Source organism: Xenopus laevis, chromosome 7S (genome assembly GCF_017654675.1).
Source record: "Xenopus laevis strain J_2021 chromosome 7S, Xenopus_laevis_v10.1, whole genome shotgun sequence".
NCBI classification, from domain to species: Eukaryota; Metazoa; Chordata; class Amphibia; order Anura; family Pipidae; genus Xenopus; species Xenopus laevis.
Window position 1 is genome coordinate 92989511 of NC_054384.1, and position 15006 is coordinate 93004516.

Here is a 15006-nt window from a genome sequence, read left to right on the forward strand (position 1 = left end):
GAAAGCAGGGCGGAGCGAATATCTAGGGTAGTGGATGGGGACTTTTCTTATTGGGAGTGGTTTAGTTCTTTTTTAACGATAATGAATATCTCTAAGTTTCACGTTGAAAAAGGTTAGCGGGATAAACACGTAATAAACCCATTCTGGCTTGGAAATCAGCAGGGAATGTCAAGAGTATCAAAACTAGCTGAAGAACAACCAATAAAGCGATATGGTCCCCATTCGTAGAACCGTAAAAATTGAAAATATCAGTACCCGTGGCCTTACGGTATGTTTCACTGTCAGGACATTAATCTTTTCAAGAAGAGGAACCGGAGTCCATCCTATATTATCTGTGAGGACTGTTGCAGTCAAACATGGGCCGTGACTAGACCCGAGTGAGGAGAGATGTGGGAATTTCATGTGTGGTCAGTAGATGGTGCCAATATGTCCATAGCTATGGATATAGTTCAGTCAACAGATGACCATGGATGACCATGGCGTTGTTAAGATAGAGACTCATAGCAACCAAAGTTTTAACATTGTTATTAAAAAATAAAATAAATGGAAAATCATGACAGTCTGGGCAAATTTCCAAAGCACACTTGTACACCCTGGCACTCTGGATGATCTGAGACCCTGGTGCACTGTGGAAGAGGTATCGGCAACCTCACACCTTTGCAACGTGCAAAGGCCAATAAAAGTCCATATATAAAGTCCAAAAATGTAATAATTCTAATATTAAGTCCATAATCCATAGTCCATATTTATTATGTATCAGTTTTTTCCACAAAATATTGATTATGGACTTTATATTAGAGTTTTTAAATTTTTGGACTTTATATATGGACTTTTATTGGCTTTTACACTAGTATCCTGTATGCTTGACAAAGGGGTTTACCCCAAAACGTTGCATACCGCAATAAAACTTTACATGTGTGCCTGTGATTTTCGTTTCTCCTGAGTTACTATGCAATACACATTATAAGTTTGTACGTAAGTGTGTGTGTGTGTGTCTGTCTGTCTGGCCAATGGGGTTATACACCACACTGATTCACCAGTTACTCTCATGTACTACTATAAATATGTTGCAGGAAGAGGGAGAAGGAAAGGACATGATCCCATTGTGTTCAATAGTAACACGTCAACATGATCCTGCAGATAAAGATCTGTCTTCGATCAAACCAAATTGAGAATCTTCATCAGCTGACGCTGTGTTGTGCTAAGAAAAACATTAAGGGCTCTTACTCACGAGCGGTTGTAGCTCCGCTCCTCTGCTTTCCGTTTTTCTGCGTTCAGCCGCAGGGGAGCGCAGGAATAGACGCATTACATACCAAAGGGGCTGTACTCACACAGGCGCGTGTAGGTGGCGAACGCAGGAAAAATGCAGCATGTTGCGTCTCAACCTTCATTCGGCGCCTACACACGCCTGTGTGAGTACAGCCCCATTTGAAAAAATGTAAAGCGTCTATTCCTGCGCTCCCCTGCGGCTGAACACAGAAAAATGGAACGCAGGGGAGCGCAGCTACAACCGCTCGTGAGTAAGAGCCCTAAAAGCTTAAAAAACTTGATTTTTCTTGGTCTTTCAGAGACGGCATCAACTCTAGAAGAGAAAATATAAAAAAAAAAACAATGTGATATTTTACTGACGCAATCTTTAGAGAAAATGTATGTAACTAGTGGTCATTAATTAATTGGCCTTTATTTAAACAGAAGAAAAATGACATAGGCAAACACCTTTGCTGCTGAACTGGAAAACAAAAAGAGAGAGCGAGAAACAAAATCGCTGAATAAATTAAATTATTCTAAATCATTAAACTAAGAACCGATGATGCCAGCATGTACCTTAATCAGTTTGATATAGATGGATGGTGCATTGCTGCCAGTTAGGTAAGGTAAGTCTGAACTGAGCAAACTCAGAGTAGTGCAGTAGGGTTGGTGGTCTAGTTTTCTCCTGCCAGTGATTCTAGACATGGAGTAAAAGCCAGGTCCAGCCAGTGATGGCAATTGCTTGGAGAAAAATATCAACCCTAGTGTACTGCTCTGCTTTTTCAACAGGTAACGGAAATGGTGCATTTATTGGGGAGATGTGGCACACAGATTGGGAGGGAGGCTACTGGTGTTGTGCGGGCTGGTGAGTTTACCCAGGGTTTGGGCAGGTTCAGTCCAGCAAAGCACATCTATAGCAAGTCACAGGCATGTGGCTGGCCAAACTCTGCCCATGGGCCACCCTGTTGATGATGTTACCTTCCCCCATTTCCTCTAGAATTTATGTACTTCTGATGCGACGAAACCCAAGGCTAAAAGAGAAAGCACGCTACAAGGAAACCCATTACCCAGAGATAGGGGAACAAAGGATCAACTGCTGGTGGTGGAGGCCAATCCACTCTGGTCACGTGGTATCTTCAAAGACGCACCTAATGGCTCCATATTCCAGGATCCATGAATACGAGTTTATTGATAAAAATCCAAATTTATTTAAATATTCTAATAAAATCATCAAGAGCTGGGGTAAAACAAATTTTACTGAGTATTGGACTGTGTGTCCAACCCATCAGCATAGACTTCAACTACCAGCAACACCCAACAGCCTTTAAGTGTCCACGGTTGCTAAGAGTTGTACTTTTAACAACACAATTATTCCTTCTATACCTGTTATACCACTGCCCTACTATCTCCAACTGTTATTCTGCAGGGGGCTACTCTAAGGTGTAATGTAATAAAAGTTATGTTTGTACCAGGCCTAATAACATTTACGTGTCAGAAAGCAAACATCTGATTGGTTGCTGAAGGTTAGAAGACCTGACATAAACATTGTACAAGGTTCTTCAATTATACCCACATATTTGCAACACGGGGCAGTTATCTCAGTTTGTACTACCTTCAAGACTAAAACAGATACGTTTGCAATAATGTCGAGTAAAGGCTCTACTTTGCTGCACCGTAGGTACCCAAAATAGATTAGGTTTCATGTTTGAGAGGGCATATTGTATGCCTGTAAGGCTTACAAATGCCAAAAAGTTGGCATAAACTGGCATCTTCATAGATATAAATAAAATTTGAATGACAGGGGTATAAAACATGTGAATAGATCAGGTGTCAAGTTTAAAATAGCAGAGGTCCTTTAAGTAAACATAGGAGACTAGCTATTAATAGATAAAGATATGTGTTTTACATTAATCAGTCATACATTATGCACAGTTGCCTCCATGATACCCTCCTAGGCAACTGCCTACTCTCCACTATAATGTGTCTTATGATATTCTTCAACCCAGGCCACTCTCCATTCAAGTGCAATTAAGAATGTTTTCCTCGGATCCATTCCATACCCAAGCACAATACAGTCAAGTTCTGGCGTTTGTCGGCACACGCCATCATTCTAAAGGATAATGAGGTTTGAGTCATCATCTTGCTCTCCTATTGACTATTGTCCACTCTATATGATGCTCTCTGATTGGCTGGAAGTGATTTTTGCTCCAGGTCCCAAACAAAACGGCGGAGCTGACACAACTGGCTGTGAAATGCGTCATCGTTGATTGACTGGGAGAGCTGCAAGCGGAAGTTCTCACAAGGTAGAATCAGTGGTGGGTGTTCAGTGAAGCTTTCAAAGATATCTGCTGCAAACAAAGAGAGGAGACCAACAATGTAGCTAAAATCTTTAACAACACAAGGGGACCTCTTACAGTAGAATGTAGGCAACTAGACAAGTTTAGGGCTATGAATGATAGTGCTATCTGAAATACAAACGTTGCACTCGCAACACAATTATATATGTGCAGAAATCAAATGTAACGTTTCGAGGCGTTTTGTACTATCGGCCCAGCTGGAATATTCCATTACAGAAGAGACAGATGTTTTGTGACCTAGAATAACGTCTTTCCTTCCTGCAGGAAGCTCAAAGAACTTTCAGAGTTGCATTTTTAAGGCACTCCATGTTGCTCTTCTAAAACCATTTCCCAGCTGGTAGGTCTGTACCAAATAAACTGTATCCACAATAACTCCAAAGTGACACTAAGCTTAAGGCTGGTTTAATGCCCAAGCATGGATAGAACCCAGAATTCACGCACAAAGAGCATTCTAATGAATGTGTAGGGACTTTCCCTGGCTTCCTGTGTGCTCTGCTTGGTGTCGTTTGTATTCTATCTGGTTTCTGGTGAACTAGTATAATATTATTTTTTTTTCCATGTGAAATCTGCCACCTGTTTCCTTTATTATTTCTGTGTAACAGAAAAAAAATTGAATTTGTATCTTCTTGCTGTGTGCTATGCAAAGAATACAGCACTGAAGACGAGAGCCAAGTGGTAAGGTTGCTCAAAATCATAATACATAGGGGGTTATTTATCAAATTCCGAATTTATCTCAGTATTTTCTGCTACAAACTCCGATCAAATCCGGTTGGGTTTTTTACGCTTATTTATTACATTTTCTCGAAAATTTGCTTCGGAGGAAAAAAATTATATTTTCTCAATTTTGATGATTTTTACATCCAATTTTCACGATTTTTTTTTTTGAATTTTCACCCGAAAACTCTGAATACTACACAAAACCCAGTGCACATCAAAAAATCATTGGGACTTCTTCCACTGACTTATATGCAACCTCGACAGGTCTGAGATGCCGGATTTTCAGATTCGGATTTTTCCGTCCTCGGGTTTAATAAATTCTGAAAAATTCTTGATTTTTTAAAAGTATGATTTTATATATAAAAAAAATCATGATTTTTTTGTGATTTTTGCATTCGGAGTTTAGTAAATAACCCCCTTAGTGTCTTTCAACCTTGCATGGCATGAAAGACTGCCAACCTGCCTGAAATATGTTGTGTTTCTTGGTGCATAGGGCTACAAATGTGCACAATAATAATCATTTTGGCTGCTGCCTGATTTTCCCTTATCCATACCCATACAGTAGAGTTGTAGCATTTTAAACCCGGGGCACATCCACACATAAAGCAGCTGGGAATTTTTATACTTTGAAGAGAAAAAGTTTGTATCTCATTTCCATTCTCTGTTTTCAGTATTGCAGCTGCTGAAGATGCTTTGTAAGGAATGTTTGTAGAATTGGAGCCAAAGGATAAAAAACAAAGAAAAAATGCAGGGCAAAGCCCAAGGTCAGGCTGCCCCTACACAAACTCACTGTTTGCGATCTCATCTTTTTCCTCCTCAGGGGGCTCCCATGCAGCTGGATGTGATCTTCCCACTCCTAAATGATAGTTTCTTAGCAAGTGGTTGAGCTGAGCGCTGCTTAATGCTGGGTAGTCATTGCGGAGGGTGCTCCATGAAATCTACATTAGAAGAAGCAATGAAAGCATATAAGGAAAGTGTGAGCTAAAGGGGTTGTCTACCTTCAAACAACTAGTTGTTTTCAGATAGATCACCAGAAAGAACGACTTTTTCCAATTACTTTCTATTTTCTATGTGTCGCCGTTTTTCTAATATTCAAGTCTAGTTTTTCATCTTCTAAGGGTAATACCACACGGACATTTTCGGCGCGATCCAACGCGCTGCGACAAACACATGCGACAAATTGCATACAACGGAAATAAGGTAATTGAATGCATATTTCGAATGAAGTCGCAGCGTTGATCCGACGAAACACGACTGACGGATGCAGCATCTGTATCCGTCAGTCATGTTGCGTGGGATCGACGATGCAACTTCATATGACATTTCTATCTTTTACCTTATTTCCGTCGCATGCGATTTGTCGCATGCGTTTTATCGCAGAGCGTCAGATCGAGCAGAAAACGTCAGTGTAGTCCTACCCTAAAGCAGCTCTCGGGAAGGGGGTCGCCGACCCTGTAAACTGTTCTAAATTAAGACATTTAGTTAAAACATTTCCTATCTTTGTCCCTGCTGAGCAGAATCTCTGGGTTTCATTACAGGCAGCTGTTGGAATTGATACAATAGTTGCTAATACTCCAGAGATGCTGCTGAGAAATGTATGAACTAAATGTTGCAAAATTGTAACAGTTCAGAATCTGCACCTGAATTACTGAGCTGCCAGACTCAAACACCAAAGACAGGGACATTCAACTTAGGTTTTGGAAAAACAGTAAAAAATAAATAATGGAAAGTAACTGAAAAAAAGTCTTTATTTCAGGGGAACAATCTGAAAACAACTGAACTGAAAAAAAGTGTTTGGAAGGTGAACAACCCCTTTAACATCGTAAAGTTCTGATATACATTGTATAGAATTGTATCCAGAAACTCAATATCCAGAAAGCTCCAAATTACAGGAAGATGGTCTCACATAGACCCTATTTTAATCAAATAATTCAAAAGTTTAGAACATATTTCCCTTCTCTCTGTAATAACAACAACAGTAACTTGGTCTTGACAGCAACTAAGATATAGGGGCAGATTCACTAACTTCGAGTGAAGGATTCGAAGGTAAAAAACTTCAAATTTCGTTTTTTTGGGCTACTTCGACCATCGAATTGGCTACTTCGACCTTCGACTATGACTACGACTTCGAATCGAACTATTCAAAGTAAAAATCGTTCGACTATTTGACCATTCGATAGTCTAAGTACTGTCTTTTTAAAAAAAACTTCGACCCCCTAGTTCGCCATCTAAAAGCTACCGAAGTCAATGTTAGCCTATGGGGAAGGTCCCCATAGGCTTGGCTAACTTTTTTTGATCAAAGGATATTCCTTCGATCGTTGGATTAAAATCCTTCGAATCGTTCGATTCGAAGGATTTTATCGTTCGATTCGAAGGATTTTATCGTTCGATTCGAAGGATTTTATCGTTCGATTCGAAGAATTTTATCGTTCGATTCGAAGGATTTTATCTTTGATCGAAGGATTTATCGTTCGATCGAACTATCTGCGCTAAATCCTTCGACTTCGATATTCGAAGTCGAAGGATTTTAATTCCTAGTCGAATATCGAGGGTTAATTAACCCTCGATATTTGACCCATAGTGAATCGGCCCCTTAATCAATCCTTCTTAGTAGGGAAATAATTTGGAATGCACCGAATCCACTATTTTGGATTCGGCCAAACCCGTGAATCCTTCGCAAAAGATTTGGCCGAATATCAAACCAAATCCTAATTTGCATATGCAAATTACGGGTGGGAAGAGGAAAATATTTTTCACTTCCTTTTTTGTGACAAAAAGTCATGTGAATTCCCTCCATATGCAAATTAGGATTCGGATTCAGTTCAGCCGCGCAGAAGGATCTGGCCAAATCCGAATCCTGCCGAAAAAGGCCGAATCCTGGAATCGGTGCATCCCTAGAAATATTGGCTTTATGTAATATTCAAATAATTTTTAGCAGACTTAAGCTGTGGAGAAGTTACAGAAATATTTTTTATCTAGAAAACCCCAGGTCCCAAGCATTCTGGATAACAGGTCTTCTTATGGTAAAGTGCTTTATCCTAGACTCTACAGACCTACAGTATTGACAAGATCTGTATTTGAAAGCAGTTATCTCACTTATTTTGGCTGGGCCAAACAAGATACATGTGATGCCATTTGAATCCCAAGTAGTCATTGTTGCAATGGACATCTTTTACCAAACCCTCACTAAGGTGGCCTATGCCTCGTAGTACTACAGCATCAAGGCAATTGCATTTGGTTTTCAGTACCTGGCAACAAGTTTTCCTCTAATTTCTTGTAGGCCTCTAATTTCTTGTAGGCTTTGTGTGCTTTTTTAAAATGTTATGTTTGCTTTTTTTAAAACCTTTGTGAAGATGATCCATGCAAGTGCTGAATTATGTGTCCTTACAAAATAGTCTCTGCTCTTCAAGATTCACATACTGGTGGAATAACTATAGTGCATGCAAACTAGACCACATTCATGCCAGACAATCATTTGTGGCTGCAGCTGTTTTTAATTAGTCACTGTTAAATTCTGCTGTCATGGATAACTGGCCCTATAGATTCCTGTTTGGACTGTATAGGGGGATCTTGCCCAGAAATAAATTTGCTTAGCAGATGATGGAAGACTTTTTCAGCCTGACCACTCAGCCCTATTAAATTTCATTTTCAAGATTGGAGAGCAGTGGATAAATCGTGAAGACCATATTATCACATATCGTGCCTATCGATCTATCTATATATATGCATTCCCTCTACATTTCTCTGCCAGCAGAGAAGCTGCACATGCAGTTCAGATCTCCATCTAGCATCTATGAATCTCTTGCTTTATGATACGGCGTATATTTAGTCATGTTTTGCAGCTGAATTTTAATGGATATTTTATGAACCAGTGCAAACAGAAAAGGGTTTGCAGCATCAAGATAAATCTAAGGATAGTTATGTCCAAGCCCCTCTTTGATGTCCAAATGCTAGTCAAAGTCCCCTTGTCTTATAACAAGATTAAATATTATTTTGTTGTATCTTTCATCTTTCTATAGTTCCATGGGGTACCCAAGCAGCAAATAAGCATCACCAAAAATCTCATTATAACTGAGCAAAACACACGCTCAGATTCGGGGATATTAGTCGCACGGCTACAAATCTCCTATTCTTCGGGTGACTAATCTCCCCAAACTGCTAGAATGCAAATCTAACAGTGCTTCATTTTCCGAAGTTGCCCAAAGTTTCCTCCTGAGTCAACTTCGGGCGACTTTGGAAAACAAAGCATTTAGAGTGCCATCCTGCTGCCGATTTGCATTCTAGTCAGTGGGAAGGCAGTTTGGGGAAATTAAAATTTCACGTAAACTATTTACTCCATTGCACTTCGCCTGGTCTGGGGTGGCGAAGGCAAGTCTGGCGATAGAGGTAACGGTCAGTAAAATCAAAAACTTTGCGAATTTGCGTAGTAACGCTCTTTCGCCAGAACAAAAATTCACTTGGCATTAGATTGCGAAGTTGCTCCAGGGTCTATCTCCATCACTAGCGAAATTATGCCAGTGTTAGCCACTTTAATAAATTTGCCCCAAGGTATGAAGATCCAAATTACAGAAAGATCCATTATCCAGAAAGCCCCAGGTCCTGTGCATTCTTGATAATAGGTCCCATACCTGTATATAAGATGCCATTGCTATTTGTAGTCACACTTGAGCCATTACTGCACTATTAAAAACCTACCCGTATTATTGATTGCTTTTGGGAGTTTTCAATTTAAGTTGCATTGTCCACAATGCAGAAAGGTATTTAGAGCAGTCATTTAATGTATTTATACATGCATTTGTTAATTTGGATAAATATCCATCTAATTTAATCCCTCCAAATGAATCCCAGGCCAGGACCTAGAAATAAATCTAGAAGAACTATAGCATGCAGAACTTTTTTAAGTTTTCAATTAATTTGCAAGCATACTGGTTTATTTTAGATGAAGCATTTCAATGAATATATTTGAAGTGTCATCCAAGGCACCATTAGCACCATTTTAGTACCATAATGAGATAATGAGTCCTATAGTAATATTTTCCTCATGGCAAGGTGCCCTAATATATGTCATAATGCCCTTTTATATTTACTGTATATGTCTGTACCTTCATGAGACTTGTTTTTGGAATGCACAGCAAGTTTACAGTAGCAGACAATTTTCGGAAGAATTCTGCAGCTATGTCACCAAGTCCAATGCCCTGCAGCCAGTCCAGAACTAAGTCCAGATTTGTTCGGATTTGAACTGCTTTTGACCACTGGTAAAATGGTTCTCCATTACCTGCCAAGAAAAAAACAGGGCAGAAGTCAGAAGAGGAAAAAAAAAGGATAAGATAAATATTATACAGTAGAACCCTCATTTTAAAATTTTCAGGGGACCAGAAAAAATCTGAGAAAATGCAAAATCAGTGAAATGCATTCAAACTCTACAGTACAAGGGACCCACTGGTGCTGGGGCCCTGGGCAAAAGTCCTTGTTATGCTAACAGGCAATAGCAACTGGACCTGGTTGCAAATATTTCATTACAATGTACTTATGTTTAACATTGAGTATAGTTGATGATTAGTGATGGGCGGATTTCTCCTGTTTTGCGTCGCCTAAAAATTCGTGAATTTCCCGTAAAATTTGCGAAACGGCAAAAAATTTGCGAAAATTTGTGAAATCTGAAAGTATCCGAAAGAAATGTGAAATTCAAACGTTTTCATGAAAAAATCGTGAAATTAGAAGGATTCCACTCAAAAATCGTGAAATTTGAAGGATTTCACTCAAAAATCGTGAAATTTGAAGGTTTTCACTAAAAGATCTTGAAAATCAGACGTTTCACTCAAAAATCTTGAAATTTGAAGGATTTCACTCAAAAATCGTGAGATTTGAAGGATTTCACTCAAAAATCGTGAAATTTGAAGTATTTCACTCAAAAATCATGAAATTTGAAGGATTTCACTCAAAAATCTTGAAATTTGAAGGAATTCACGAAAAAATCGTGAAATTTGAAGGTTTTCACAAAAAAACTTGAAAATCTGAGGTTTTCACAAAAAAATCGGGAAAACCGGAAATTGATGCTGGCGAATTTTCACTGGCTAATTTTCACGGGAGATTTGCGAACTTATTCGCTGGCGGCAAAATGCTGAAATTCGCTGCGAATTTGTGCCAGGAGAATTTATTCGCCCATCACTATTGACGATAATACGTAGATACTAATTAGCATTTCCATTGATTTCCCTGCATTATTTTAATCTTCAGCTCAACGCATGCCACAGAGATTCCTGACAAGACAAGGGGTTAAGAGTTGGAGGTGTTATGGAAAAAGAAAAGGACGTCATTTGCTTTTTTCAGAGCAGGCGACCTTCTGCTTCCTGCTGGGGAGGAAGAAAGTTCCCCTAACAAACCTGAGAGCAAGGCCAGGAGGAAACATACCACTTCCTGCAGATAGGCTGCCAGGACAATGAGAGGAACTGCTTGTTGGGGGATACCGGCCTATTAACAGCCCATCCTCCAGCAGTAAAGTTTGGGAAGAGAATGAACTGAGGGGCCTCTCAGCAGAAAAGTGAAGAGAAGGGACTTTTTCATAATTTTCACACCAGATATCTGAGCAGCCAGCAAAACATTTCCTTCAGTGAGGGTATGTTCATGGAGAATACTTGAAGCCCACTGGAATACATTTGAGTATTTTACTATAGTGTGATGTTTCTGAACATTTTGCTTTCCCTCAAATCGACCTGAGACACACACAGAGAATTGTTAGTCCATATATAAAGGAATCACCAAGTATTAAAGCAGCCAAAGTCCTTTAGATTGGATATAAATAACGGCCCCACCCGAGACATTGTGGTGACAAAATATTAATCTACATTAAAAGTTACCAACAGGTCATGTTGATCGTTTTCGCTGATAGTTCTGCTTTTCTAAGTAATTATGACCAGTGATGGGCGAATTTATTGGCCAGGCGCAAATTAAATATGTGAACTTGCCACAAAAAATTAACAGACGCCCAAACGTAGATTAACGGACGCCCATTGACTTTAATCTTTGACGCCGGCGCCCATTTTGACGCCGACGAATTGTCGTGGGCGTCAAAATCTCAGTTTTGTGAATTTCCCAAGAAATTCGCGAAATTTATGGCGAAGCAAAATGGGACATATTCGCCTATCACTAATTGTCACTTGAAGTTTGTAAACCTGACTGTTTTGCCAACCTGACTGTCCCTTCTTAACCTGTCAGTTAGAGTTGCTAAAGGTGGCCATAGACGCACACATAGGGGCCGATTCACTAAGCTCGAGTGAAGGATTCGAATGAAAAATACTTCGAATTTCGAAGTATTTTTTTGGTACTTCGACCATCGAATTGGTTAAATTCGTTCGAATTCGAACGAAATCGAACGAATCGAACGAAAAATCGTTCGACTATTCGACCATTCGATAGTCGAAGTACTTGCCCTTTAAAAAAAACTTCGACCCCCTACTTCGGCAGGTAAAACCTACCGAAGTCAATGTTAGCCTATGGGGAAGGTCCCCATAGGTTTGCTAATCTTTTTTTGATCGAAGGATTTTCCTTCGATCGTTGAATTAAAATCGTTCGAATCGTTCGATTCGAACGATTTAATCGTTCGATCGAACGAAAAATCCTTCGATCGATCGATCGCAGGATTAGCGCTAAATCCTTCGACTTCGATATTCGAAGTCGAAGGATTTCAATTCGAGGGTCGAATTTCGAAGTATTTTTAACTTCGAAATTCGACCCTTAGTGAATCTGCCCCATAATATCGTACGGAACTAATTTTCGTATGATATTCAGTGCGTGTATGGTGGGAAAAGAGCCCAAACCCAAACATCAGCCATTGTTAGTGCTGAATTGTTACAGGTAGAATTCTATTGTTTCTATCTGTATATCTGACGATTGAGCTCTACACGTGTGTATTGAAATGAATGATCTTTCTTGGAAACATCTTTTCCAAGAAAGATCGTAATTGTTACATCAATGGCCACCTTAATGCTAACGGACTCCTGCTGCACAAATATGGCAGTTCCCTCATAGAGGAACATAGGGATAAGAAAGGTAATGTAAAGCATCCGGCAAATATTTTATGGCAAAATTATAAGTAGCATTCAAAGACAATGTATTGATAAATAATAAAAAATGTTAATTTCTGATGTCAGTATCTCTTTAATAACAACCATCCCAGCACAGTCATCCGACACAAGTGCAAAATACACAGGGGAAATTTTTGCACACTGCTACCAAAGGCACCTGTTTGGAACACAGAGCAAAGCCGGCATTAATCAAGTGATTGGCATTTACCCAAGATGATATAATTTGACATGTATTTGTAAAGGAGAATGTGCTGTATAAGGTGGTGTTATAAACAGGCAGCACATCATGGAAAGCTCCCCCTTAACAAAACCCCTCTTCATAAGATTCAGCCCTTTCTGGCCTTTCCACACGATCATTACTTAATAAACCCTTTGCCTAAAGTATATTTTATTAACAATGTGTTCAGTTAACTCCATTTATGGGCTAAATTTACTAAGCGGCGAAAATTTGCCAGCGACAGCTTCACAGCTATCACTTTGCCAGGTGAAAATTCGCACGGACAACGCTAATTTACTAAAATGCGAAGTTGCGTCCAGGGCGCTGAGCTTACTTACTTCGGCAATATGAGCAAATCAAAGCGAAGATGAGCTAGCGTTCAATTGTGCCTAACGCAACTTCGTTAGAGGTTTTTGCTCAGGCTAATTTGCATACGGCGGGAAATTTAAAGTTGAATGGACGTATATGTTGCAGCAAATACATTACATTACTCAAGTCCAGGGAACCTTAATAATGAAAATAGAGTTGGTATATTGCCCTACACATGAGCCGACTGTATAGTTAAAGTTCCATATGTTAGGAAATGTAGGGGGGAATCCGGTTACCCAAAAAAAATTTGTAAGGACTTTTGCAGCCTATCACTCTGAAAAAAGGAAAAGACGCTAGCATTTTTTTGGACTTTTTCCACTAAAAAATATGATGTAAGTAACAGAAGAATGAGGAAGATCTATGCACTCCAATGCACTTCGCCTGAGCTGGCGAAGGCAAGTCTGTCGAAAGAGGTAACGTTCAGTAAAATTCGCATCTTAATTAATTTACAAAAGTAACGTCCATTCGCCAGAGCGATAAATTCGTCTGGCGATAGAGTGTGATTCACTGCTATAGTTTATCTCCTTCGCTAGCGAAGTGACGCCTGCACCCGTCAGTAAATCGGCAAAAGTCCCTGAAAATCTTCGCCAACGTTAGTCACTTCACCCTTTAGTATATATACCTATACTCCTTTAGTAAATGCATATACTCTTCCTATATTGGTGGCTAGAATAAACAGATGGTACAGCAGTTCCCATTTCTCACCTTTTTCCATTAATGTATTGCAGAGGGAGGCATTGGAGAAGAAGAAGAGATAACCAAATGTCTGAGACACAAGATCCGGGTGCAATTCACACTCTCGTGTTAAATCCAGAGTCGCCTGGTAAATGGCCAGGGTACCGCGAGTTCCCTCAGGCATGTTACTTAGTTCTCCCACGTCGGAGAGTTTTGCAGGGTCTGTGAATGGGTTGCTCTCTAAAAGGGCTGGGAGGGCTGCATAAAGTGTCTGTAATAAGGAAAAACACAGTTGGCAGAAATTATTACTTACGTCCTGACATACAAACAGTGTCGGACTGGCCCACCAGGATACCATGAAAAGTCCCGGTGGGCCCAGGTGTCAGTGGGCCCTCATGCTGCTAAATATTTGGCCTATTTTATGGCCATTCCCTATTATTATGAGAACAAAGAGGCTAAATAGTTGGAAAAATAGAGTATAGTATGTAAAGAAAAGAGACTAGGAGAATAGAGGTTGAGTGAGAAGAGGAAAAAAGGAGAGGTAGAGTGGCCCCTGGTCTAAGATTAATTGGTGGGCCCCTGGACAAAGTTTTTGGGTGGGCCCCTGGTGTCCCAGTACGACACTGCATACAAATGAACAATCTTCTAACATCGATAACAAGTTCTACTAATACTGCATATATATGGCTGGTTTCTAAAACCTCCAAGTCTACAGTTACTGTGAACTAAATATCCCAGCTGCTCTAAATGGCACTCAGGGATCGGTGGCTACTACTGATTGTCCACCCTCCCTGATATCTGATTGAGTTGGAGACAAATACTCAGAAAAGAAACTCAGTTGATAATACCCAAATGAGCTGTACCTTGGTCAGGTAATATACACACTGCTGAAATGTGTACATAATGACTTCATCAAGGAGAGACATAGACTCTTCACATGCATCAATGTCACTTGATAACAGTGCATCCTGGGAGGATCCTGTAAGTTGAATGGAGCAGACATGTTAGTGATCACCTTGAATCATGTGTATTCTGTATGTACAATTATCTGCATTTATCTAAAAATTATCAAAATGAACGCATTGCATGACTGTCTATTGACCCCCCCCCCCCCAACAGACCTAAATATGTAATATAATGGAAGTGCCTAGAGCCATGGCACACTAGGCTTTTTTTCCACCAGAATATTTGTCTGTCAGCACTTAGGTTGCCTGTCATTCACATATTTGTCAACTGGCTGACAGTCTGAAAACACATATTTTGCCTAGTGGCTGGCAGTTGCCATTCCTTTAATTGCTGGCAGTCTGAGCTAGAGGATGTACAGTCATATGAAAAAGTT

At 39.8% G+C, this 15006-nt stretch overlaps 1 protein-coding gene across 2 annotated transcripts in view; it reads right to left on the reverse strand.

Moving 5' to 3' along the window:
- Positions 1–1662: 1662 nt before the first annotated feature.
- The window catches only part of rasip1.S (Ras interacting protein 1 S homeolog), a 39721-nt gene continuing 26377 nt past the window's right edge, over positions 1663–15006 (reverse strand). Inside the window, exons 8-12 of one of the 2 annotated variants that reach the window (XM_018228089.2) lie at positions 14531–14646; positions 13698–13938; positions 9425–9597; positions 5113–5260; positions 1663–3593 (exon numbers count right to left, since the gene is read on the reverse strand). In XM_018228089.2, the coding sequence (XP_018083578.1) occupies positions 3397–3593; positions 5113–5260; positions 9425–9597; positions 13698–13938; positions 14531–14646 (875 nt within the window). In that variant the 3' untranslated portion in view covers positions 1663–3396. Of the gene's footprint in view, positions 3597–5112; positions 5261–9424; positions 9598–13697; positions 13939–14530; positions 14647–15006 lie in introns of both variants that reach the window. The other variant, XM_018228088.2, reaches the window with a different exon arrangement.